Raw genomic sequence first — 27,563 nt, 5'->3', positions numbered from 1 at the left:
GTTACGTCATAATCAGTCAGACACTATTACTGTGTTCCTTTGTGTAGTTAACAATTAATGGCTGAAACGATTTGACACTCAACTTGATTAACCAACCAATCAATTTTCAATTAAAGTCTTTAGAGTTGTTGAGCTTACGAATAATAAAACGTTATTGTAAATCTTTGGGGACTAGTGTAATAAACAGCCCAATGTCCCTTGAATCCCTGGTTTGTAATGCTTATTGTCAAAAAGTATTCTAGTTGTTATAATATCTTAAAGTAAGCTTTAAATTTAACTTTCTATAAAGAATAAGATATTACATAACTTAACATTAAAAAGGAAAAAAATAAAAGTTTGCATTTTATTTGAATTTTCTATGAGTGTATGTATAAGAATGATTTTAAATGTGAAAAGTACTGTAAGGTATATTCATGTTGGCACATGTATGGTTTCATCAGACACCAATTAAATAACAAAATCAAAACCAGGCATAGAAAACTATTCACAAATACATTACATTTCATTATTTTATTTCCAAATAATATTATTTGAAACAATATAATTTAAAACTTACTCCTTTTTTTTGGTTTTAGTCCAGAAAATCTGCTGTAATAGCCTTTAGATTCAAAAGGTTTCAATTAAAACTACTTTATTAATCCACCCGCCCCCCCCCCCAAAAAAAAAAAAAAAAAAGATAAAAGTACAACGCAGGATCTATAAACCTTAAAAAAGAAGGTCTTGAGACATCTCTTAAGTAAGATTATATTTTGCAAAGAATTTGGCAGGGATGAGTGGAAACTAAGTGCCATGGACAAGTGTCTTCTTATAATTTTTAAAGTCCTGGTGAGGGAGGGGGGAGGTGGTGGAATGGGAGCTTATCCATAAGTTTTGGTGTAAGAGGTCCCACTTGGATTATCAAAGTAAATACTTGAACGGGATTAACAGTTACTACAAGAAAGAAAGAGATAGAAAAATAGATTGATAGAGAAAGAAAAAAAGAACAGTCAAGTAGCTTTTAACAAGAATTTTTTTATACCTTTTTATGAAACTTTTTTGAAAAAAAAGTAGATGAGGTGAAAGAATATTTGTTTGCAATTTCTAATCGATGGTCTGATAAATTTATGTAACAAAAATAAATGCATCACTTAATTTTAATATTATGAAATAATTTAAATTATTTATCCTTTCCATCATTTATTTCCTATAAGCGAAGATTCTCTACATTTAGGATAGGTCCTTCCATATTTTTATAGGAGAAATACGGTCAAAGCTAAACTTTGGCACTATTCATGAAATATCAATTTATTAAATCTTTTTAAAATTCTAAAATTCATAATGAAGTAATAAACAAATGATAATAGTTATTTCTCGCATCGTATTATCAACAGCTTTCCGCGGATATAGAATGTACAATTATAAGATTAATACCGGTTTTTAGCCCCGAGGTGCCGAAGGCACAGGATAGATAAACTGGTATTAATCTTATGATTGTACATTTTTATATTCGTAGAAAGCTGGATATAATACGATGCTAGACATAGTTTTTTGGTATGGATGAGAACCGGTTCCTATCCACCGGATTCGATTTTTTTTATTGTTTATGAAACTGTCAAATGCTTTGCAAAAGTCAAACTGTTGTCAAAGCTGTATTTTATGCTTATCGCACAGTATTACAGAAATTTGTCCGCGGATAATAAAAATTATAGGTTTGAAGGACCGGGCTAACAAAAAAGGGATAAATTATTTAATTTCTATTTCCTTACTATACATGTTTTATAAGCACGGTTCAGATCCTTTTTTATCCAAAAATAAGATTGTGTTACAAATACTCTGTTAAATATATACAGATATATTATAAATACAAACTCTCTTTTTCTCTCTCTTATTTTTCTTTTATCCGCTGTCTATCAATTCCTCTCTTTCTCTCTGTCTATCTCTCTCTCTCTCTCTCTCTCTCTCTCTCTCTCTCTGTCTATCTCACTCTCTCTCTCTATCTCTCGAATCTCTCTCTCTATTTCTCTCTTTCTTCCTGTTCTTTCAACTGTGTTAACCAAATTTATATCAATTTGTTGGGTTCGGAGGGGGAGGGGGGGGGGATGGGTGTAGGACTCGGTTTCACAAAATCAATTTATAAACCAGAACATACAGACCAAGGTTTTAACAAGGTATACAACTCAGAGATCTAAAAGTATATGACAATGACCGATAAATTGATGTACATCCCAAATGATGCTAAACTTAATTTCCCCTTCTGTAGATTAGAATTAGTGGTCGATTGGTCCGACACTCAACTAAGTGAACCAAGCAATCAAAATTCAATAAAAGTCCCCAAGGTTGTTGAGGCAACGAATTAGATAACATTATTATAAAACTTTGGGAACTAGTGTAATAAACAGCCAAATGTCCCCACAAGCCCTGTATACAACCACCAAATCTTTTTAAATTACTCTTTTGGTGGAAAAAATATTTTTGTTTGAATAATTAAGATGTGTGATATAGAACATGACGTCATACACTACAAATGACCAATGATAGGCAAATAAACAAACTAAATTACCAATGGCAAGCCAATATACATATTAACTGACCAATGATAGGCCAGTATAACGTCATTTATAATAGGCACTATAAAAAGCTTTTGAAAATTAGAAAATATTGCCTATAGAATTGTAAAATTGTAATAGGATTAAATTAAATAAACAATTAATCAGAAATAGTAATGAAATATAACATAGTAATAAAATATCTCTAAATCTTTGTAATGTGTATAAATGAAAGAACATAATAATAAAATTATAGAGTATTTGATATAGAATTATTACATGAACTAACAACAAAATCTAATAAATATATTGCTATATGTCTCTCAAGAATTATTTTAATTTACACATTGTAAGTAATCTTATTATTAAGTAAGCTTTGTACGTTATTTTCTCTTTTATAAAAAGTTAAATTTTTAGCTATGAAAATTTTCATCTTACATTGAAAAATATAGCAATTATGGACAGATTTTTTATCAATATTTGTGTGAAAAAAATCAAACTTAAGATTTGTTGAAAAATAAAGTACATTAATAACTTTAATAAATACAATAATTATGAAACAATACATAGGATACAAATTATGATTACTTTAAAATGGAAGGCAAAAAATAAACTTTTGTTTTATACATAATCATATGACGATAACAATAAGAAAAGAATATAATATCATATAATTAAATTTAAACAGAAAAAAATGATAAATATTATAATAATCCTTTCAGTTTCATGATATTTATATTAGATAAATCTTTGATTAAAACAAGGACAATTGTGTCGTCAATAATTAAGTAGAGCAGCAATAACAAAAATACAACACATTGTTTTATTGTAAGAATAGAAAAAATATTTAGGCTTGGAAGCTCTTTATAGGGCCTATAAATAATGACGTCATACAATACAAATGACCAATGATTGGCCATTACAGGCCAATAAAAAGAATAAATTACTAATGGCCAATACTCAGACTAAAAAATCAATGGCAGGCCAGTGTACATTTTAATTGAACAATGGTAGGCCAGTATGGCGTCATTTTTTATACGCACTATAAAAGGCTTCAATAATTGGGCTTGATAAAAAAATCAAGCAAGGAAAGAAACAGATTTTGAAAGGAGTAGATAATTATACGGATTTAAGTTTGTACGGACTAATGAAAAGACATACAAAATACCAGGACTATAGAGTTGCTGTGCTACTAATATCAATAAGACAATACTGAGAACCGGTCACATTATTTGGATAGGTTACAAGGGAGAAACTTATCAGCAATCAAAATAGAGTACAACATTATAAAATTAATTTTTTAATAATTTAAAACAGCATAGGTATTTAATGAAGAATGATGAACCTTTTATTATTATCATTTTCGTATAAAATTTTAAGTTGAATGATTATCTATAGAAAAATGAGTGTAGTGGGCATTTCCACAGGGCGCGTCACATAAATTGCCCGAGACTTTTACCTATAAAATTCAAATATACAAAAAAATACTTTTAACCAAAGAATCATTTTAGATTATTCAGCGATGACTCATTCGAGGCTTAATCTTTTTTAATAGAAGGGTTTCGCCCTTTTAAGTTGAATGTCATTACTAATCCTTAAAATAAAGTAACAGGATGTTTGTCTGTCTGTCTGTACCAAGGATCTAGCTAACCGCTAAAACGATATGATTCTCCTTTACAGGGTAGCTTCTAATAGGTCCTGGGAATGTTTATAACTATTTTGGGGGAGGGTACCACCAACCTCCCAAGAGAAATCGTCCCTAGTTAAGAATAAAGCAACGTGGAATATTCAAATAATGATTTTTGTTTAAAAATACTTTTTTTCTATCATGAACTTTTTAATGGAAAGCATTGAGACAATATATGTGAGGCAACCTGTATTTTAAATTTTACTTTCTCCAAAACTTTTAAAGGCACAGAGATGATGATTTTTCACAAATTTATGTCGTCTTTAGGTAGAAAAAAAATAGTTATTTAATCATTATTATTAATATTCTAAATTTTCATATTTTAAACTTTGGTAAAAATCATCATATCACTGAATTCGACTAGAAGATATATTTTGCCCGATAAAAGTTAAATTTGCTGAGTATCACAATATCATTACAAAAATTGAAAGAATTTTTTTTTCATGTTTTATCCTATTGATTCAATCATATTCAATTGAAATTAGTTTAAAACTATCTTTAATTGATTATGATTTTAAGACAGTTAATTAAAATTTAAAACTGCCTCCTCCCCCCTCCCCCAAGTGATAAAACCCCTTCCATTTGGCATCATCCTTTGTCCAGAAATCTAAAACAGTTTTGTCCCCTTTTCCATGTTGGCGTGTCATAATTTTCCAGATGCCATTATGGCTTCGCTTATGTGTGTAATGTTTCATGCTTGTTGCAGCATAATCACCTTATGTAGCACAACACAATATAGATATATTAACAACAATGTTATAACACGCATCATGACTATAACCATCACCACCTACGCAGTGTGGATCACTGCTTACGTGTCCGTGAAGTCCTTACCGAGGTGGCCCAACTTCCGCGCCAGCTCGTGCATCACCTCCTTGAAAATCATCGAGTCCACGTTCTGGCCGAGCATGTAGAACAGGAACCAGTCGCCGACGTAGGACTTTTTCACGATTGTGTTGATGACCTCGCGACGGATGAGCCGGAAGCGGATGTAGAGGAGGTAGGCGCGCATCTTGGGACTCAGGATGATGATCAGGCGGTACAGGATCACCAGCAAGGTCAACAGAGCTAAGAAAATAAACCTGAAACAAAAAAAAGGATATTATTTTTTGCTCAAATTAAATCTACTTTGAGGAAAAAATACCAGGAAATCTAAAGGGATAAGACAATGGCCGATAAATTGATGTACATCCTAAATGATTATACACAAAATTTTCCCTTTTGTAGATTACAATTAGTGGTTGAAACGTTTTACACTCAGCAAAATGAACCTACCAATCAAAATTTAATAAAAGTCGCCCAAAGCTGTTAAGCCAACGAATAAGAAAACATTGTTAAAAAACTTTGGGAACTAATTTATTAAACAGCTCAATGTCCCCTCTCTTTCTAAAAAAAATAATTTAACCCAAATAACCATTTTTTACAGCATGAAAAGTTTTGCTAAGATTTGTAAAATAAAAACATTTGATAAATATGACCATTTACCTCAATCCAATTTAATATAAATGTTGCACTAAAGCTCAAAAGCGCAACTATTTTTCCTTTGATAAAACTTTTATAAAATGTAACTATCTGAGCTACGGCTGCTGCAAAAAGTCTTTGTTGCGAATCAAACTTTTTCTGCACGCCAAAAGTTACATGAAATTATTTATTTAACCAAAGAAATGCGGGAGAGGAAAAGATAACTTTTTCTTGCGAGGAATGCCGCAAAATATTATTTGATTTATGTTGAGTGCAAAACTAGAAAATCCTATTAATGGAACAAGTTGTCAGTGAGGAATTCTAATAGGAATTGTTACTTTAAGAAAACATTTTTTTTACTTTGATCTCCAGGCCAGTTGGTGTAAGTGACAAAAGAGAAAATTCGAATCTAGAGCAGTTCACGGTGAAATGTTCCTTGTGAAAATCTATGAACTTTAAAGGCTGTTAGCTTCATAACGGATCAAAGTACGTGTTAAGCCGTCACACCGTGTTAAGCCGGCAAAGTAGGCCTATAAATACTCTATAAGAGCTAAGATCCAATAATGTACAGGGAAAGCTTCACTGAAGAAAAAACGTGTAAAATAAGGCATTTTCGTATATTTATTTAAACTCCAACATTAATGAATAATGACAATTCTAGATTATTATTAGGCATTCTTTTGTCCTAAGCTATAAATTCCACCGTTTGGCCGTTAGCAGCTTTTAGGATTAAAATTCAATTGCAGTTGCAGTTTCATAAGGTTTACCAATGTAAATAATATATACTTTTTAAGGTATAGGTACACTATATACCATACTAAAGCTTTTTTATACATTTATTTCTTTGAGATGTCTTTTAATATGATCCCATGATATCAGGGAAAGCGGGGACATTGGGCTGTATATTACACTAGTTCCAAAAATTTAAAATAATTTTTTCTTATTCGTTGGCTTAACAACTTTGGGAACTTTTATTGAATTTTTTTGTGGTGTGAAAGAGAGGTGGGTTAGAGTTTTAAGCCCCTTAAAATGATTTTTTTTTATCAATTATTTCTAGTTTTGAACATGAAAATTTAGTATAAAAACCTTGCGACATTTTAATTGAAGCCATATATCTATACAAACTACACACACATTTAATGTAAAAAGTATTGAAATTTGTTGGATGGTTGTAATTAATATTGTCATAAAGAAATTTGTTTCCCCAAGGACATTTTTGTCAAGCTTGTTTCATATTGTAAAAAGTGTATTAAGCCAGGGATTTGGAGCTACAAGACAATTTACAGAAGCAACTATTGTAACTTTTCTGTGAATTAAAACCCAGAGATCCAAAGGCCGATAAATTGATGTACATCTTAGAAGTTAAATTACATAATTAACCCTTCAGTAGATTTCAATTAATGGTTGAAACGTTTGGACACTTAAATTAATGAACCAACCAATTAAAATTCAATAAAAGTCACCAAAGTTGTTAAGTAAAGAATAAGAAAACTTTGGGGACATGCATTAAAAAAAAATTTAGCTAATGAAAGTAAATCAACCACAGCAGTCCTTTTTTTCATTAATTTTAACAATTCGCAATCAAAGCCTATTTTAATTTGCAAACTAGTTTAAGCTTGGCATAAAAACCTAGCTCTGCATACCTGCCAAGAGCAACATGAACAAAAACTGAAATTTTTGTTGTTGTTGATGCTAGCATAGTCAACATAAAAGTTTACCAATTTCAATTCTGTTGGCGGGTAACTACGCAAGGCTGCTCCTGCTTTTATTGAATTTTAGTTTTAAAATATATACAATATAGAATGCATTTTTTGTTGGCTCTGCAATATATTATTAATAACATACTTGTTCTACTTCTAGGCTTACATATATGCATTTGTATAACACCAAAGTTAACCAGGAAGGAAGGGGACAATGGGCTCTTTATTACAATAATTTTAATAATGTTTTCTTATTGGTTGGCGTAACAACTTTGGGGACTTTTAATGAATTTTAATTGGTTAATCCATCCAGTTAAATGTTCAAACTTTTCAACCAATAATTGTAATCTACAGAAGAGGAAATTTTGTGTATCATCATTGGGGATGTACATTAATTCATCGGCAATTGTATTATCCCTTTAGATCCTTGAAACTTAACCTATGTGATTTTGGATATTTTACAGAAAAATTTAGGTTGGACAAAATAACAACTAATACGAAATTAACTTTAGGGATAACATTTTTAGACAGTTAATTCAACCAATAAACAAGGTACTTTATATCCTTGCGGGGCTCTTGTAAACTTTACTTAACCTAACCTCATCTACAAAGATATGTTTGTTTCTTTAAAAAAGCTCGTTTATTTTGGTTCAAAAGAGATAAGGATGGAAATGCTAATACTTAATCGTTCAAGTTTTCCTAGCCTTTTCCCCCTTTTACATAAGCAAAAGTCTGTTATTTTCTTATTTTTGAAGCTAGAAAAACAATTTTTCAGAAAATTTTTATGTAGACATGTAAGTAAAGCTTAAGTTTAAAATTTGAAGTCTCTAGGTCAAACATTGCGGTCACAGAAGGCTTTTAAAGATTTATGAAGACCCAGGACCTGGAGGATCATACCTAGAACCTAAAATTGACTTGAACACCTATATTTTGTATAAGGGTTTACTTCTAGAGGATATTTTTGTATTTTGGTGAGATAAAATGCTTTGTTTAGTCAAAAAAAAAAAAAAAATGTTTTGCTTTTTACCTGGATGACCCTGCCAGGTTTGCTGGCATCCTGTGCCCTCCAGGATGGAGATATTCAAAAAATTCCAACTCTCAGTTATGTGTCATATCCAATCCATAGTTAAAAAGTCACTCAGTTATAGCCCTCTATCTTTCACATACAGAAAATGAGATAGAAAAAATCGGACGGGGGTCGTTCAACGCCCCCCCCCCCCCCCCCGACCGTTAAGGAATAATAAAAATGCTTACCAAAACCACAAGAAGATATAAACTTTTTCATTGACTATATTAAGTGGCAGTAGACACAGGGCATCGTGCTTTTCAACCTCGCCAGAGCTTCCAAATTTATGAAACGTGCACTGAAAAAAAAGATTCAATGTTAGAAAAAATTACTTAAAACATTGCTTTCAGTATTGCTTCAAAACCGGTTAAATTCCACTGGAGTAGAGCCGATTCTCAGCCATACTGAAAAACATATTACATAAAATCTTTAAATCATGCAAGTTTTTTTTAGCCCGGGCCTTCGCAATCTGGGCTAACAAAACTGTTGTTATAATTGTACATTTTATATCTGCGGAAAGCTGTCTTTGATACGATGCGATAAATAGCTTCGAAAACGATTAGTATTTGCTGAATTAGAACCAGTTCTCGGCCATACTGAAATCATGCATCGTATTACAAACTTAAATCAGAAAATTTCCTATATTTAGTGCTGATAACTATTAACACAAAGAAAAGAGTATCATAATAATTTTGCAATTTTTCTAAACGTTTTTAAAAATAATTTTTCAGCATTTAATTTGTCAAACTAAATTATATTTACATTTACTTGACTATGAAATAATATTGAAGTGCTGGTAATATCTTGCTTTATTGTTTTCCAATATCAGATTAAAGCGACTGTATAATGTATATAAAGCTTTCCACATCACAAAAGTTTAACTTTTATTCACAAATTGTAAAAGTTTCAAACATGGTCATTGAAAAATGATCAATGGTTCTCTTTGTACGTACATACAAAATCTGAGGTAGATTCTTAAATTTTTTTTAGCTCACTGCACTGCCTCACTATAATTAGTGAGGCTCCCTAAAAAGTTTTGTAAAAAATCCTCCAAAATCGCATTAAAAATCTACAAACATTAAACAAAATCTTATGTTAATAACCCTTTCAGGATTTTATTTAATTTTTGTAGATTTTTTATGCGATTTTGGAGGAATTTTCAGTAATTTTAGTGAGGCATTGAGCCAAAAAGTTTTTAGGTATCCACCTCTACTCTAAAAGTAGGTTTCATATTGCGATGGTGTCTAATTGCTAATTGGCGTGGTCAAGGGATGTACATTAATCAAATTAAATATATTTATGTCAGAAAAAAAAACTAATTTATTTGCAATTAAAGTGTGTGTTATTGGAATTCTAAATTATGTGTGCGCTTCGTGCATTTAAAGTTTTAAAATCCATCACGAGAGTCAATATTTTAACAAGTTTCCTCTACGCTAATACATAATTATAAGGAACAATAGAAGGCATATAAAAGTTATTTATTACATCGTTCTATAGACAGCTTTCCGCGGATTTTTACATGTAAAATTATAAGATTAAAACCAGTTTTGTTAGCAGCCCGAGTTTTGTTAATAACATCAAGATTGAACATATTAAAGGTACTAACAACTACGTCCCAAACCCTCGAGCCAAAAATAGCTCAAAACTTTTATTCTGAAAAAAAGGAACTTTGCCAATAAAGCGGTAACGAGATCTTAAGAACAGACATCCTGCCTATGTTTTATTAGGATATCTATTTAATTTGAAGAAGCTTTTTATAGTGGCTATAAAAAATTACGTCATACTGGCCTACGATTGGTAAATTAAAATGTATATTGGCATGCCATTGATAGTTTAGTCTGTGTATTGGCCTAGCATTGGTCTTTTGTATTGCATGGTGTCATTTTTTGTATAGGCACAATAAAGAGCTTCAATTTAGAAGAAGAAAATGCAAGTATAGTCCCTTTCGTGGCAACGCATCTGAAGGGGTGTTTCGTCGTATTTTCACAGTAGATTTTCTCCTATTTCTAGCCCCTGCGGTGGGCTCTAACCCTGCGGGGCCAATTGCCTAACTCTGCAGGGCAATCACCTAATCTAAATCTAAAGCTACTCTGAAAATACGGCGAAATAAGAAATAAGAAGCGTTGTCACGAAAGGGACTATATCCGAAAATGGTACCTTGGTCATTCTTGGGAACACGTATATGAGGGGATCCAGCCTGTCCTCCTGGTCCTGTTCAGCAAAGGCTATCACCTCCAGCCCGAAGGTCAAGAAAGCACCGTCAAAGAATCTATCCATCAGGAACATTTGGCCTGCAAAATTTTTTAAGCTTTAATTTTGCGAATTTTCTACTAAGTTGTACCCGGTGGTGTGCAGTAGTGGGGTGTTAAATCCTTTGGAATGAATTCCTTCCCACTTTTTTTTACTCCCTAAAGGTTATATCCTAAGCTGGTAAGAAGGGGTAATTTTGTGTAGAATCATTGGGGATGTACACCAATTTATTGCCCATTGTCTTATCCCTTTAGATCCCTATTTGTTAAAAACTACTAACCTATGATATTAACGAGAGCTAGAAACTCGCAGAAGAAATATCTGTATGCCCACCAGTTGTGGTGCTTCAGGTTTTCAGACAGGTAATCTAACAACAGTCTTTTCTTCTGTCGCTTCTCTACGTCCTAAATAAACAAGCATGAAAACATCCACAAAAGCAAAGCTCTGAAATGGTAGGACAAACGAACATTAACACTAGTAGAGTGTCTGACCTGAATTGGCAGAAAATAAATGTAATAGATGTAGAAAGTCTAATCAAAATTGTAAGTGAATTTGTTGCAAAACTGCTCAAATACAGGATAATGTTTAAGGTCATATTTACATTTTTAGGACTTGATTTTAGAAAAGCTTCGCACCACGCCCCTTATTTTTAATATAAATTAAGAATACGAAAATAGTGAGCTATAGAGTAGCTTCACTAATAAATAAATAATACATTTATAAGCTAAAAACTAATGTATAATAAACATAATGAAAATGATTTGATTTAGTGAATATAGTGTAGAAACTAGTTATTATTTTGGCTCAATGGTTAATCTTGTAATGAAAGAATTGGCTTGTTTGCTTCCTTTATCAGAGAGAAAGGGGACAATGGACTGTTTATTACACTAGCCCCCAAAGTTTTAAATAACGTTTTCTTATTTGTTGGCTTTACACCTTGTACTGAATTTTGATTGATTGGTTTATTAAGTTGAATGTTCAACAATTTATTCTAATTTACAGAAGGGTTAATTTTGTGTATCATCATTATCAATTAGTCATATACAGCAATATATCGGCCATAGTCTTATCCCTTTAGATCCCTGTTCCTATAGGGCGGACTTTAGAGTAGGCTGTTACAATTTCATAATGTATCCTTATAATAAGTAACAGGATGTTTGTCTGTTTTTTTTTGTACCGAAGGATCTCGCTAACTAATGAACCGATATGGTTCTCCATACAGTGTAGCTATACATAGGTCCTGGGAAGTTTAATAAATATTTTTAGGGAGGTTAAACCCCCCCCCCCCCTTCCAAGAAAAATTGTATCTAAAATAAAATTAAATCCTCCGAAAATTTTATTTTACTTTTTCTTTTTAAAACTAAAAGTGGGGGGGGGGGTTGACTTCCACTCCCCACCCTCAAGTGCCCCTAGAGGCCTCTAGGGGGGGGGGGGGGGAGTAGCTACTAGTGTTGTATGAACTAGCAGAGGCAAGTGTGATACTGCAACAAACTTGTAAGTTGTAAATAATGACTCTAAAACCCTAATCCGAGGTTTGTGGGTAATCTATTTGTTAATCAATAATACAAAGCTATTGGATGTCTGAAAGTTTGTCTGTCTTTATATGAAGCAAAGTTATTTTTATTTAAGGGATGCTTAATTGAAAAGCCTTTTTTTGATTTATTGTATATATTTTTGAGGGGAAGGGGGAGGGAGATAAATCTAAACTCACTACGTATGTGCAATCAAAGGGGGTATTTGCTCTCCCCCCCCCCCTCACCAAAAAAATCAAAAATTACACAATTTACCCTCCAAACATAAAAAATTGCATTGAAGTGTCTCCTTTGTAATTATGAAGAATTGAGGGGTAAAAAGTAAGGTTTTAACCACCCTCCCCCCAGAGTTTAAGTATTGGGGAAAAGTTAACCGTTCCCTTATTTCTATCAAAAATCCTAGAAAAGCGTCTAAGATATGCTAAATTCCATATTATGTTAGTTCGTTATTTTTTAGGAATTGGCTGAATTCATAAAAATGTATGAATATGAAAATGAGAAGTGTACCTGTACAACCCCAATGTCCAGGTCCATCATGAGGGCGTGGATCTTCCCGGCCTCCCAGTTCTTCCATAACCACCGCGGGACATAGAACAAAATTGCCTGAAATAAAGAAAAAGATTGTTAAGCCTAGTTTTATTTCGATTAATTCCTAAAAAATCAAATATATGTTTAATTTTTGTCTAATTTCTAAGTTTAACTAAAATAAAATGTCATTTTTTTAAGAAGAAAAATCTTAAATGATTAAATTTGACAGCCCTGTTAAAATGGTTTCAATTAAACCCAAATAAAATGTTGGTAACCCTGATAACAGCTGACTGAGTGATTGGCGCGACCCACACACACACACACACACGCACGCCCGTCTTCGCTCGCGAGTCGCTTCACAATAAAATTATTTTGTATTATGAATGATTAAAGAAATATATGTATAGTAATATTTTGTTATTTTCTGTTATCAGTAATTTGTAAAGTGAATTGATAAAATAATTGTATGAGCGCATGCTCTAGGTCTTATCAAATTATATCAAAGTTGTATTCAGTGATAAGAAACCAAAATAGCTCCAAATTAACGTATTTTGAACGTGAAATAATTTTAAAAAGTGAGATTTCGGGTTTGTACTTTATTTTCTTCCCTAAGTTTTCATAATATATATTCAATATTTTGTCTAAAAACATTATTCTTTGTGCGGTATAGTTTAATTTGGTTTAAAATTATCTCCAAGGTTTTAGCCTAAGGTACAGCATATAGAGTAGATTAAAAATTCTCGATCCTATATTACTCCTAAGAATCTTCACGGTAAATAATAGCTTTATCGGTTCAGTGGTTAGCAAGATTTTCAGGTACAGACAAGGCGCCAGAATGTATACAAACATCATGTTACTTTTATACGATGATTATGTTTTGGAATTATTGTAAATATATTGAATATATAAAATATATTGTTAGTGGTCAATTTTGGTTCCTACCAAAGTCGTTCTTCATTTATTGGTCAAATCGCTCATCCAATAGGAGGGTATGATAGATGTTATATTGTTAATTTAGCCAGTTGTGAGTATCAAATTATTAGATAACATCAAAATCTGGTACAACATCCAAGTGAAACCAACTTTTATATCTCTTTATTAAGGGCCACTCTATAAATAGAAGCGCCACTGAAAATTAAAAAATTTCTGTAACTCTTATGAAAAACACTTTTTTTCAGAAAAAATGGCTGACGAAGATCCCCAGCCTGTAGTTGATTCTGATGATGAAAACTTCCAGGCTCCAGCTAAACTAACTATTGATGATATTATCAACGCTGGCAAGGAGGATCAGTCCCTCAAAACCTACACAGAAACTCTGCTGGGTGGGAATTTAATTTTTATTAAATATTTAAAAATATAATTTGATAAGAAGGTAAAGGATATTTGACTCAACTTTTTTTTTTATTTTTTTAAAAGTACATATTGTATCAAATTTAAAGCAAAACCAATGATTTTGAATCATTTTAAGTTTTAATTACCTAGAATTTATTAGGGGTAATATATCTGGGAAAAAAATTTATTCCAAAGGGTTGTCAAGGAATCATGCCGCAAAAATCATGTATAACATCGTATTATGAACAATTTTCTACGACTATCAAAATAAAAATCATAAAATCAATACCAGTTTTATTATCTGGTCCTTCGGGCTTAATGAAACTGGTATTGATTTTATGACATTTCATTTTAATATCCGCGGAAAGCTGTCATTAAATAACTTTTTATCAGGTGATGCTGCCGCTGGTTCTGGCAAGGTTGTCGTTGATGAGAACGACCCCAGAGTTCTCATTCTTAAAAAGCTTTCTCTTGTTGTGGAGGGGAGACCTGATGTTAGTATGGATCTTACTGAAAACTTAGAACAAATTAAAACAAAAAAATTCACACTCAAGGTGGGTAAAACATTTTAAAATACCTATTCAATATTTTTATTGCAATGAGAAAAGTAGCAGGATGTGTGTCAGTTTGTTCTGAAGGATCTCGCTAACTGATAAACAAATATCACAGCCCACCCCTCCCTCCAAAGAAAAATCCTTTTACCTATAGATTTCGCCAAGAGCAGTTTTTTATATTTTTAAATCAAATTATTGGGAAAGCCTCTTGAATTAGATGCTAGGAATGCCAACAATTAGACAGGAAAAGACCACCCTTTTCACAATTCTACTTTGCTAAAAATCGCTTATGTTAGCTTTTTTACTTGAAAGAATGCGTTGTAGGCCAAAAAATATAAATGTACAAGTAGGTATTAAAAACAATAATACAATTAGATTAGACGATTTCGACATACTTCTCTTTTTTTCTTTTCAGAGAACCCTTTAAGATTAGGTCAATAAGTTTTTATATTTCAGTAAAAAAAACGACATACCATCTAGATTTAAAGTTATATAAACCTTACTGTGAAAGGTTACCTATTTTTTTCCTCAAGAAATAAAAATAGAATTAATTCTTTTCGATGGAGAATTTTTTTATTTGTGGGGGCACCAACCTATTTATAGGCAACTGAAAAGAGATTTATTTCTCTCTCTAAACTGTTTATTGATTCTAATCTACCAAACTCTTCCTTCGACTAGACATAACATAAAACTAATAAACTAAAATAGTTATTTATCGCATTGTATTATAAACAGCTTTCCGCGGATATTAAAAATGTACAATTATAAGATTAAAACCAGTTTTGTTAGTCCCGAGTTGCCGAAGGTTTTTTAGTACCGACTGAGAACCGGTTCTAATCCAACGGATATTAATCGGTTTCTAAGTCATACTGGAAAGTAAAACCTATATTTTATTGTGTTTCAGGAGGGCTCCAAATTCCGTATCAGAATAGAGTTTCTTGTTCAAAGAGAAATCATCACGGGACTCAAGTACATACAGAAAACAATTAAGTGAGTATTATATTAACCCATTAGTGCCGAACCGGGCACTAAAACCCGGTTCCGAAAAATGGAAAAAAACCGGTTTCCGGCTTCATAATTGCATCATTCTCAGAATGAATCCCCCCTCTACTACCCTGACTTTCATTTCCCCCTGGAGCAGGCAGTTTAGCTTACTTCCGTTTGCTGGTATAGCTCAACAAAATTTGAAAATCATGAAAATTCAAAATACCCTTCTAACTTTTTTGTTTTTATAGTAAAGTCGCTGATTTTTTTGTGAAATCTAATGTTTATTGACAAGTACATCTATTTGTGAATTCGTTTTATTCAAATTATAATTTTTTATATGATTTTTTAATCGTTTTTTTACGCCCTATTATGACCCGGTTCGGCTTGGCCATAAATACCCGAAAATTTTAAAACCCGGCTCGGTTTCGGTTTTTATTACCCGGTTTTAACTTTTCAACCAATAAAAAAACAGTTTACGTCATTAGTAAGGGTTTGAGCCACCCTAATAACCCTAGTAATCTCTATAGATGTCACCCAATAGTTTTATGCTCGTTTTCTGATATGTAACATCCAAATTTTATATGTTCTTTTTTTGTAGTGTGTGTCTTTTAAAACTTCGAGCAACGGGTTTTTTTACCCGAAAACGGCGGCACCTATAGCCGAAACACTAAATTTGAAATAAATCGCTTCGTATTATACTTGTAGCTCTTTAGATTACATGAGGTTGTGTAGTTTTCAATTACGGATCGTATCAAAGTTCCCAAAAGTGTTCATCTCACTTTTGGCGTTCAAAAATTACATTTTTCGATTTTTGGTCAAAATAACCGGGTTTATACAGGTCAACCGGGTTTTAAAACTGGGGGAAAGCACCAAAAACGGGTGTTAATGCCTGGTTGGTATTTATGGCCAAGCCGAACCGGGTTTTTTTGCAACTTTCCTGTGCACGCCACTAGAGCAAAACAAAAAAATACGAATTCCGTTTTGACCATTATAAAGCTTCCCTGAAACTTACAGCTCGATCGGCCCATAAAAGTGGCGCTCGGCACTAATGGGAACATTTTGATACCCCTCCTAAGAACATTATTATTCTTGTTTTTTTTTTAGAGCAGACAACTTTTTTGCAACATAAGCAAAGAATCGAATCTTTAAATTCGAATTTCTTTCATAGTATGGGATTTTATTTTTCCATATGCCAACTTTTCTTTCAGCCAACAAGAAATACATTTATAACATTGAATTTTGTACAATATTAAAGGATTAATTTTTCTTTTTTCTTCGTGAATTTACTTGTGTTGTAGGGAATATAAATTCTTTTTACCTAGGTATTATCTATTCATGTTTAGTAGTTTTTATATCCTTTGAAATAAAGTACACTGCATACTTACTTTCCAGTCCATCTACTCTAAACTTTTCTTCGCCACAGAATATTACATTTTGATGATATATATTTTTGGCGTTGAGGGCCCGGTCTAACAAAACTGAAATTAAGGGGGAGGTAGGTTGTGCTAAAATTCCGTAAAGGTGTGAGTTTTAAGTCTTAAAAATAGTAGTAGAACGGTAATATTCACTAACTATGTGTATTGTGTATTTCTTATTGAAAAGACAAAATTTTTTTAAAAAAAAGTTACCTTAAATTTTTATTGGCTTTCTACTGTTTTTAACTTAAAACACATTAGCATTATTTTTAGCACAACCTACTCCTCCTTTTTATATTTCAGTAATTTACTTCAAAGTGAAGCTGATACTATTTTATCTATTCTTCCCTTTTACTTATACATATCTTAATAATATTCTGAGATTAGAAATATAATTGTGAGAAATCAGAGAGGGAGAGGGGACAATGGGCTGTTTATTACAAAAGTTCCCAATTTTTTACAGTAAGTTTTTTATTTGTTGCCTTAACAACTTAGGGGACTTTAACTGAATTTTGATTGGGTGCTTTATTAAGTTTCAACCATTAATTTTAATCTAGAGAAGGGGTAATTTTGTGTGTCATTGGGTATATACATCAATTTATCGGCCATTGTCTTATCCCTTTAGATCCCTGGTAAGAAAGACATTTTGTGCTAGTGTGGCTGTCAGGATTGATTAGGTCAATAGTGACATTGAGGCATCTTGGATTACTTAACATTGATTACAAAATAATAGGTTTTTGTCTTGGAAAAGAATTATGAAAGCGTAGTGATTCTTTAATTAGGGTAGTTCCGTCCGTAAAGAATTTTACTATTGATCTAAAAAATGACATTTTTGAATTGATAAGCAAAGAATCTATATAATATAGGATAAAAATGAAGTGTTCCTTTAAATTATACTAGTGGCTTCGCCCCTAGCCTCTAGGGGCTTCGCCCCATGAGGTAATGGAAAGTCAACCCTCCAGAATAATTTTATAGTTATATTTTTAAAAAAGTTATTCTTTGCCGAATTACTCTTTGGTAAAATTAAACCCAGGTTGCACAAAAATTTCAATTCGTAAAAATTAAACCCGGGTTGTTCACCGTATATCTCGCACGGGGTGAGCATAAGCGAGTACCCTGTATGCGGCGCAAGCTCTGATAGTCCCACTGATTGGACCACATATAAACAAAAATTGTAAACTCTCCTCTGTAAATTTTATTTAATAACTATAATTGCAACAACTTTTTAAAGATGTCAATTTTTAAAAGTTACAAAAAGCCCCAAAAATTTTTTTGGTGAAATTTTTTTTTTTTTTGGGGGGGGGGGGAAAGGGGTTCATGGGGGCTTCGCCCCATGGTGCAGTGGGGTTCCCCCAACCCAATTACTGGTTTTTGTTTACAAAAATAATAAAAAATAAAAAATTTGGAAATAGGGATTTTTTTATTTTTAGGGGGGTTGGGGTGTCCCACCCTCCTAGAAAATAGCCTAAAACCACCAGAGGACCAGTATGTATTTTCCCAGAAGAGTAGAGCCCAATTTGTTCAGCAGTTACTGAGATTTTACAAAAAATGTAAAAAAAAAATTTGGGGGGGGGTGGTTTTTTTAGTTTTTGGGGGGGTTGGGGGTGTCCCACCCCCCAGGAAAATAGCTTAAAACCATCACAGGACCAGTAGGTATAATCCCTGAAGAGTAGAGCCCAATCGGTTCAGCGGTTACTGAGATCTTAAGCTTCAGACGGACAGACGGTCAGACGGACAGACATCAAGCTACTTTGTATTATAGATGTGACATTTTTGTAAAGAAAAGTTCTACGCCGTCTCAATATTTTATTAGCATTTACTTAACATCCAAAATATATTTTTTTTCTTGGATGATTTTAATAAAGGTAGGTACCTATATAGTTATTATTTACTATAATCTAAGTCACGCCCCTAGCATTTAGTGGCTATTTATTCGAAGGAACAGAGGGGCGCTAGAAAAATAGCTTTAAACTAACCCAACACTTAAGTCTGAAAATAAAATAACTACCCTTAAACTATCACAGGACCTATGTGAAGCTTTTCTAAAATAGAGAACCCAATCGGTTCATTAGTTATTAAGCTTCAGACAAGATAAAAACAAGATAAAAAAAATGGATTTTGCATTACTTTTAAAATGTATGAAAAAGAAAGAAATCTATATTCTGTGCATACATGACAAATCAATTTTAAGATTTATATTGAAATGTATTGTCAGACAGAAATATGTCGGTACACACAGGGAGGAAGGGGACATAGGGCTGTTTATTACACTAGTCCCCAAAGTTGTATAACAACGTTTTCTTCATTGTTGGCTGAAAAACTTTAGGGACTTGGTTGGTTCATTAAGAAGAGTGTTCAAACGTTTCAACCACTAATTGTAATCTACAGAAGGGGTAATTTTGTTGGTCATTATTAGGAGTCTTATCCCTTTAGTTCTCTGATGTTCACACCCCCATTTTATTTTGTATTTAAAAGAAAGAAGTATTCCTTAAAGGATATTTATTTCACTTGTTGTATGACTATGTATTTTAAGTATTTTATTGTTAAAAAGTGAGGAGTCATGAGGGGGGGGGGGTGAAAAAACAGCATATATTATTTTTAAAACATTAGTAATCCAACCTAGTTTTTAAATAAGGGATACAAAAAAATAGACCTACAATTATTAAATCAGTTTCAACAAATCACAATTTTCATGTCTTGATATTTTCAAAACTACGTGGTAGAAAATTGAAATTCTTTCCAATATATGCCATATAAATATAATTTAACCCATTAATTAGCAAAAATTATGCGGTTCACTAAATTAAGTTCAAATGAAATGCATTTCGTGAAACTATCCCTTTAGCATGGTTACGCGTGAATTTTAACCCAGCCTCACCTTATATAAACTAGATAAAGTTAAACTGGTGAATATTTTGTCTCGACAGGTTTCACATTTTTCATCAATATCATGGGCTCCTGGCGGTGAAGTTTTTAACAAGAATTTTACATAATTAAAATTATTAGATAAAACAGCATGTAGGTGATAGGACAATGGAAAATAATAAAACCTTTCCCTCAATGCCTATATATTGGATTTTGTTTTAACTGGCATTAAAATCTGCTTTCTGCTCTTTTGTAGCGATATATCTGTGTTAATATTTATGATGCTATTGGCTGATATTTAAAACCAAATTTAAAGTCGGCACAAAGGCCAAATATTACTTGATAATAAAATACCAAAGATAAGGAAAAAAAGATACCTATTTAAGGTATCTCCAATATCTTGTATAGATTAATTGGTAGCCATTTTTGCTTGGTTTGTAATAGGTGTAATTTATTGAGTTTCTAACTTGTAAATATTGTATAGCACATATAAACTACACACACACACACACTCACTCACACATACATATATGTATACACTTACACACACATACACATACACATACTCACTGAAGAAAAGAATATATTTAGTTCCTACGAGAATAGCTTACATACCCAGTAAATCTTAGAGTGTAAAAGAAAAAATTTTCACCTAATAAAATATATTACATTGAGAGAGAGGGGAAAATGTACTTTTTATTACCCAATGTAGTCCCCAAAGTTTTATAATAACGTTTTCTTATTCGTTGGCTTAAAAACTTTGGGGATTTTAGTGAATTTTGGTTGGTTGATTCATTAAGTTAAGTGTTCAAACGTTTTTTTCTTTAATAGGTTAAAAAAACTTCTGATCTGGATCTTTAAATCATTTTAGTGGTGAGCCAGATCGGGGTGAGCCGAATTTCAGCCAATCACAGCGCGGCATTTCATAAAATGCTGTGCTCTCATTGGTAGAAAGTTGGCTCACCCCGATCTGGCTCACCACTAAAATGATTTAAAGATCCAGCTCTGCTAATTTTTATTACATTGTTGTAGTAAAGAAAATAACGCCTTTTTGCAATTTGTTGAAATATAAATGGTTCAATATGACAAGCTTTATTAATTATACAAGAAAACATTAATTTTCTTGAAAAAAGAAATAACCTTGTTTTCAAATGTACATGAATAGAAAGAACTTAATACAAGTTTTAATGATATCACGCTTTGATAGATTTATTAATATTATATTATTATTACATTTGTAATGTTATTCAAAAAAGAAATCTATTAAAATCTAAAATTAAAGGTTTGATTAAGGCTTTACACAAAGCCATTAAATTAGATGGATTTTGATCCATAGTGGATCAATTTTCATAGCTCCTAATAGGTATTTAAAAAATACTCTACTTGGTAGTATTTAATATTATGTACAAAAAAAATTATCTCTGATTGATCTATCCATGTTTAAATATGACGAATAGAATAAAAGTGTCTCTTTATCTCATAAAGAAAAATAATACATTACTAATAATGCAACATAAATAGCCAAAAGTAATATTATCCTTTTTTTTGTGCATAATTGCCACTATCAGCCATTAATTGAGATTGGTGACATGCGGCCCCCGAAGATTAATTATTGCCAATTTGCCTAATGGTTGGGATCTGTCTAAACTGTAATCACCCCATGCTTCAATTTACCACAACACTGAATCAAGAATAGTGTGCAAGTGGGGGAAAATTTATAGGGGGGGTGGGGGGGTTGACAAAACTATTCAGGGGTGTTAATTTAAGGAGAAAGAGGGAGGTCATTTTCTAGTAAATCCCGTAAAGGTGTGTGTTATAAGGCCTAAAAATAGTAGTAGAACGATAAGGTGCTCTATATATTTGTATTCCCTATTGAATAGAACAATAGGGAAGAAATTTTTTTTTTTTTTTTTGATAACCGTACCTGGAATATCTTTAAAAAATAAGAAATTTCTATCAAACGCTTTGTTTGGCTCAAACTGACACAAATAAAAAAAATATAATTATAACAAATCAACCTGTAAAGAATGACTTCTTCCTTTGTTTAATGGTATAGATTGTTCTTAACCTTTACCTTATACCTATAGAAAACATTATTATTATAATTATATTTTTTTTTAATTTTTGTCAGTTTGAGCCAAACAAAGCGTTTGATAGAAATTTCGTATTTTTTAAAGATATTCCAGGTACGGTTATCAAAAAAAAAAAAAAATTTCCCTATTGTTCTATTCAATAGGGAATACAAATATATAGAGCACCTTATCGTTCTAAAACTATTTTTAGGCCTTATAACACACACCTTTACGGGATTTACTAGAAAATGACCTCCCTCTTTTAAGAATGGAGATTTCTAATAAATATTTTTTGAGCAAAGCTACTTTCAAGTCAAACTTGTTGGTCTGTCCTTTGTCTTATCTTCTCTTTATCTCGTTTAGAATTTTGCTTCTTAAAAGCGAATCTTTTCCATAGTTATGGCTGATCCCTTTGTCCGTCCGTAAGTTTGTCTGTATACATGAAATAATGCGTTTATTGGCCAATTTTTTATCTGAATATAATATATCTAGGTCATTCTATGAAGAAATGTCTATGACTACATGCCGAAGAAAAGCTTTTCTTTTGTTTATGTGCTTATTTTGATATTTCTCTCTTCAAAGCTACAATTTGGCGCCATTGTCCTTGTTTTATTTAACCTTAAAGAATTGTTTATTAAGGAGGGGAAGTACATTGGCATTTTAATTTATCTTCACCATCCAAATAAAAATCTACTAAATGCAGAATCATGCAAATTTAAGAGAAGATTTATTACTTATCTTTCATTGTCCTATCCTAGTTTCCCTGAACATTAACCCTTGAGATGAGAGGGGAAATTAAGGAAATCAATCTTTATGTGATTAAAAGGAGGGGCTGGGCTGCTGTGCAATGTAGTGTAACAATATTAGGATACATTTTTATATACAAACATTTAGAGATATTTTTTAGAAAGAAAATTGCGGTTTCTCTGTTAAAATAGTACTAGAAGCTTCGCCTCGAGTATAAAGGGGCACTGAGGTCGAGAGAGAGTGAGGGCAAGTTAAATAATAACCCCAAGACATTAATTTAGAAAATAAATAGACTAAAACCATTTACCCTTTACATGAGTTACTTTTTCATCCATAGACCTTTTAATGATGATATAATGTTTTGTTCTTTTCAAGAAAGATACTTCAATCTTCGATTAAGCTATTCCTAAAATATAAATTCTTTGATTAAGGACTATTTTTTTCAAGTCTGAATTGTCTTGCTCAATTAATATTTTAATGTTATCACAGAACTTGTTAAGATGGTTTAATTGTAGGAAAGCTGTGCTTTAGAAAAGGAAGGTTAACTTTATGCAAGTATGCATACAGGGATAAGACAACAGACAATTTAATCAACATGCCCAAAAATGATATTTTAAAATTACACCTTAAATATTAAACACTCCAAGTGTTTTAATTAAAGTTATAGAAAATTACTCCAAGTTTTTGAGCCTCTGAACAAGATAAGTAGTTATAAAACTTTGGGAACCAGTGTAATTCAAAGTACAATATCTCCTCCCCCCCTGAATCTGAAAACACTACCAAAGTAGAGAATCATATGTAGGCCAGTTAAAATTGTATTGTGAGTGTATGCAGCATTGTGTTGTTAATAACTGTCAGTAAATATACATCACTTATAATCATAAACTTTACCCTACATATTAGGATTAGCTTTTAATTTGGATTGCCAACTAATTAAAGGAGTTGTCTGCCCCACTTGTGTGTTTAAATGCTTTCAGATTCTAACTTTAGAGAGCCACTTTTGCTTCCTCTAACATGAAAGGATAATATTGAACTATGGATATATTAATACTTGGATCTTACACCAGATTTTTATGTTCTAAAAATAAAATAAAATAAAATGAACTCTGTAGCGGGTTAGAATAACAATCTAACACATCCCCCTTCTTTATTTCATTCCCTCCCCTCCTATTGGGTAAACAGCCCGACCAATAAAAGCAAGGGGAAATTGCACAATAAGTTGACATTTTTTCTCCTGTCATAATATCCTCATATTTTCTACATCCATTTATTATAAAATCTTTGTTTATCCCCCGTGGGGTTTGGCTCACCAGACATGCTAATAGATATTGATTTTCATATAATAATATTATGTAACAGTATATCCATCTTTTTATTGGGGATTTGAGTCTGCATTTTAAGCAGTTTATACTTGTTTTGCAGTGTTTTTGGATCATGGAATGAAAACGAAGTATCGGGTTTTGTCGTATTTTCACAGTAGTTTTCTAGCCCATGTAGGGGGCTCTAACCCTGCTGCGGGGCAATCATTAACTAACCTAACCTAAAATAACCTTTCAAATTCTACTGTGAAATACGACGAAACCCGTTACTTCGTTTTCTTTCCATATTCCGTATTTTTTTTTAGGAGAGGGATAGTTAAAAGTTTCTCGGGTGGCAGCTGTCCCCTTTCAATGGAATCCTTTAGTTTTAGAATCCTAATATATAAAGTAGTAGCAAAGGATCTTGTTAACTGCTGATATGGTATTTATGGAGAAGCGTTTTGTAGGTCCAGAGAAGGTTTATAACTATTTTGAGGTTGGTATCTCAAACCTCCCAAGAGAAAACGCTAGTATTTATACATAACAATTTATTTAATTGTTTTAGGAGTCATGTAACAGTTGACAAGCTGAAGCATATGGTGGGATCCTACGCGCCCAAGAAGGAGCCCTACACAACTCTGACGGAGACCATGGACGCGCCCAGCGGCATGCTCATGCGCGGAGAGTACAAGGTCTCCTCCATGTTCACGGACGACGACAAGCACGAGCACCTCAAGTGGGAGTGGGCCATCGAAATTAAGAAAGATTGGGATGATTAAACTAATGGCCCTCTGTCTATATGTTATTCTTTCAAACGGCCAAAAATACTTGTAATTTTACTTTATAAATGCTGATATTATAGGGTTTAAAATCCTTTTTTTAGGTACCTAGTATAAATGATCAAATATTTTGCAACATTTTTTGCAAGCTAAAAATAAACTAGTAGTTAACATTTTCGCAATTTTGCATTAATATTAACAAGCATTGACATTTACTTCCATTTGTTTCATTGTCCTAAATTGCGTGAGATGTAATGTAAATTAATTGTGTGTAATGTAAAGGTGATGTAATTTGTAGGTACATACATATTTGTTTCAAAGTTGGAAAGGTGTAGTAATATATATATATAGTATATATATAGTATATATCTGCAGGGAGGAAGGGGATATTGGGCTCTTTATTACACAGGTACCCAAAGTTTTATAATAACAACTTTGGGTACTGTTATTTAATTATTATTAGTTTGTTCCATAATATGAGTGTACAAATGTTTCAACCACTAATGTTACTCTACAAAAGGGATAACTTTGTGGATGTACATCAATATATCGACCATTGTCTTATCCCTTTAGATTCCTGATTTATCCGTCTTCTAAGAATCTGGGAGGGGGATGTAAATAGACGAGAAAATAGAAAGGAGAGAGAAGATAAGAAGAATCTCTTTTAAAATGTAAGAGAGAGCGAGAGAGAAAGAGAGAGTGAGGGAGGAGAGAGAGCGAAAGTTTGATAATTTGAGGAGCCCATGAATTATTGACAGTGTTAATTTGGAAGGAAGTTGGTGGAACATAAATACACACCAACCCAGCTCACCTATTCTCACACAAAAAAAAAACAATTACAAAACTTTTTTTTTTTTTGGGGGGGGGGGGCTAAAAATACTTTCATCTTACCATGCATGCTTAAAAAATATATTAGGTACTTAAAGAAGGTTTGGGGCTACAATTTATCTCCTCTAGAATGAAGTTAAAAAACAAAATAGAAATTTTTTTCTTTATTTATATTGTTGACCTATCTCTCCGGTAAAGGTTTAAAAATCTGGGAATTCCTAATACCTTTACTATTTTAGCCTATTTTGAAATCTTCTTATAAACTTGGGACCCACTCACACCACGCACATAAAAAAAACTTAAGAATTTAAGAAATTTTATAAATACTATTATTTATTTGTAGTATCAAATTATAGACAGCTTTCCGTAGATATCAAAATGAAAAATAAGAAGATTAAACCAGTTTTATAAGTCCGAGGGCTTAAAAGAACTGGTAGGTATTAATCTTATGAGTTTTATTTTGATATTCGTGGAGAATTGTCTGTAATACGATGCTACACATGATTTTAAAATGGCGTAGAACCGGTTATAATCCAGCGGTTTCGGACACCAAGAAAAGGATTTTAAATCTATGTAAAATCAGTATACCTACCTACCTAATTCAAATATTCCTATTTTTATTCAGTTTTATGATGATTAATACGTACTTATATTTTTATCTAAGTTTTAATTTCTTTATCAAACTCGTTGGCTTTATAAACAGCTTTATACTAAGATTCTACTTTTCTTTTTGGGGTATTTTCAACTTATTGAAAAACTATTTTCTTTTGAGCAAATTATTATTAGAACTATGCGTATTTGAAATTATCCCTTTTATTACAAAGATAACCAGTGAAAAAATTCCATGGCATTTTTACTTGATTGTGATTCAAAAACTAAATTGCCTTTCCATGAAATACATTTTTAGTTTGTTATACATTTCGTAGTTTTCTTTGTATTAGAACTTGTTAAAGGCGAAGCTTTTCTATAATTAGGGCCCGTCCGTCCGTAGGTTAGCTCTTTTTAGTTGATTTAGACATGTTAGAATTGTCCTATAAAATTCAAACATTGTATGATGATTCCTTTTAAGTTTAACAGTTGATTATGATTTAGGAAGCGTAGCAACTTTATAATAGTTACCAGAAAGTCTGTACGTTCATTTAAAACGTGCTGAATTTTAAGTTTTTGACAGCAAAATTTTGTACGATGTTATTATCCTATTCATCTGATTTTAGGATTAAGATTGCTAAAACAAAAAGGTAAATATTATAAGCGAAGCATCTCTATAATCCAATCTCCTTTAACTGTATATTGTATTTCAGCAATGTTGCAAAAAATTTATGTGCAATTTAATTCAGACTTACAAATTATGTTTTGCTTATTGAGGTATGACAATTTATTACCTACAAGAGTTATTGTTCGTTTGTCCTTCCTTCTGATTTTATAGCTTTGCTTTTATGGATGTTGTCATCCTTGTCTTCATTATGGGTTATACCTTACATTTCCTAATAAGAAGTAGTTCGTAGTCTGTCTGTCAAAATATATATTTATTTTGTATATCTATAATTGATTGATTGAAGAGTTGTGAGTTGTGAGTACAAAACAGTTTCACCTAAATACTCAACCAGTTCTGCTTTACAGAAAAGCCACTACCTTTACTTTACTTATAGTTCTGAAAAATAATAGTACAGTTTCCAAAGATTAAATCAATTTAAGACAGAGTTAAGACCTCTTAAAATAGCAGTTACGGATTTTGAAAATGCATAAACGAAAAAGGTACCTACGCCATATAAAGGCCTTTTTTGCTTGAAAGTAAAATCTTTGCACATGTTACATTTCATATATATTTACAATGTAACTATAAAAGTCAGAATCTAATCTTGAAATTGCAATGCGGAACCCAAATTTGTTGCAGAAAACAGGGCAGGATTATTTGTGCTACTTCCAACTATCCTCTA

General features: G+C 32.1%; 2 protein-coding genes across 22 annotated transcripts in view; one reads left to right on the top strand and one right to left on the bottom strand.

Moving 5' to 3' along the window:
* Positions 1 to 1,175: 1,175 nt before the first annotated feature.
* LOC145316484 (innexin shaking-B-like) overlaps positions 1,176 to 27,563 on the bottom strand; it is a 62,136-nt gene continuing 35,748 nt past the window's right edge. The window contains exons 2-6 of the mRNA XM_080157028.1: positions 12,729 to 12,824; positions 10,970 to 11,093; positions 10,597 to 10,730; positions 8,628 to 8,737; positions 1,176 to 5,294 (exon numbers count right to left, since the gene is read on the bottom strand). Of these exons, the coding sequence (XP_080013154.1) occupies positions 5,024 to 5,294; positions 8,628 to 8,737; positions 10,597 to 10,730; positions 10,970 to 11,093; positions 12,729 to 12,824 (735 nt within the window). The 3' untranslated portion in view covers positions 1,176 to 5,023. The remainder of the gene's footprint in view (positions 5,295 to 8,627; positions 8,738 to 10,596; positions 10,731 to 10,969; positions 11,094 to 12,728; positions 12,825 to 27,563) is intronic.
* Positions 13,900 to 26,540, top strand: RhoGDI (rho GDP-dissociation inhibitor). Of its 21 annotated transcripts, none has more exons than XM_080157052.1 (5): positions 13,900 to 14,071; positions 14,475 to 14,635; positions 15,540 to 15,625; positions 24,585 to 24,882; positions 26,451 to 26,540. In XM_080157052.1, the coding sequence occupies exons 1-4, from the start codon at positions 13,933 to 13,935 to the stop codon at positions 24,796 to 24,798; spliced, it is 600 nt and encodes a 199-aa protein (XP_080013178.1). In that variant the 5' UTR covers positions 13,900 to 13,932; the 3' UTR covers positions 24,799 to 24,882; positions 26,451 to 26,540. The 21 variants fall into 21 exon arrangements, with proteins under 21 accessions (XP_080013178.1, XP_080013175.1, XP_080013167.1 ...); XM_080157049.1 differs by having other exon boundaries at positions 26,252 to 26,540; XM_080157041.1 differs by having other exon boundaries at positions 26,210 to 26,540.

The sequence above is a fragment of the Acartia tonsa genome, chromosome 4 (assembly GCF_053477335.1).
Source record: "Acartia tonsa isolate MP-2025a chromosome 4, ASM5347733v1, whole genome shotgun sequence".
NCBI classification, from domain to species: domain Eukaryota; kingdom Metazoa; phylum Arthropoda; class Copepoda; order Calanoida; family Acartiidae; genus Acartia; species Acartia tonsa.
Note: the sequence above shows the minus strand (reverse complement) of the source record. Positions and strands in the feature narration are given on the sequence as shown.

Excerpts from the sequence above, each read along its gene's own strand:
- RhoGDI (XM_080157052.1), top strand. The coding sequence starts at position 13,933 with ATGGCTGACGAAGATCCCCAGCCTGTAGTTGATTCTGATGATGAAAAC. Across the intron at positions 14,072-14,474 it reads CTACACAGAAACTCTGCTGG|GTGATGCTGCCGCTGGTTCT; the intron begins GTGGGAATTTAA and ends ACTTTTTATCAG. Across the intron at positions 14,636-15,539 it reads CAAAAAAATTCACACTCAAG|GAGGGCTCCAAATTCCGTAT; the intron begins GTGGGTAAAACA and ends ATTGTGTTTCAG.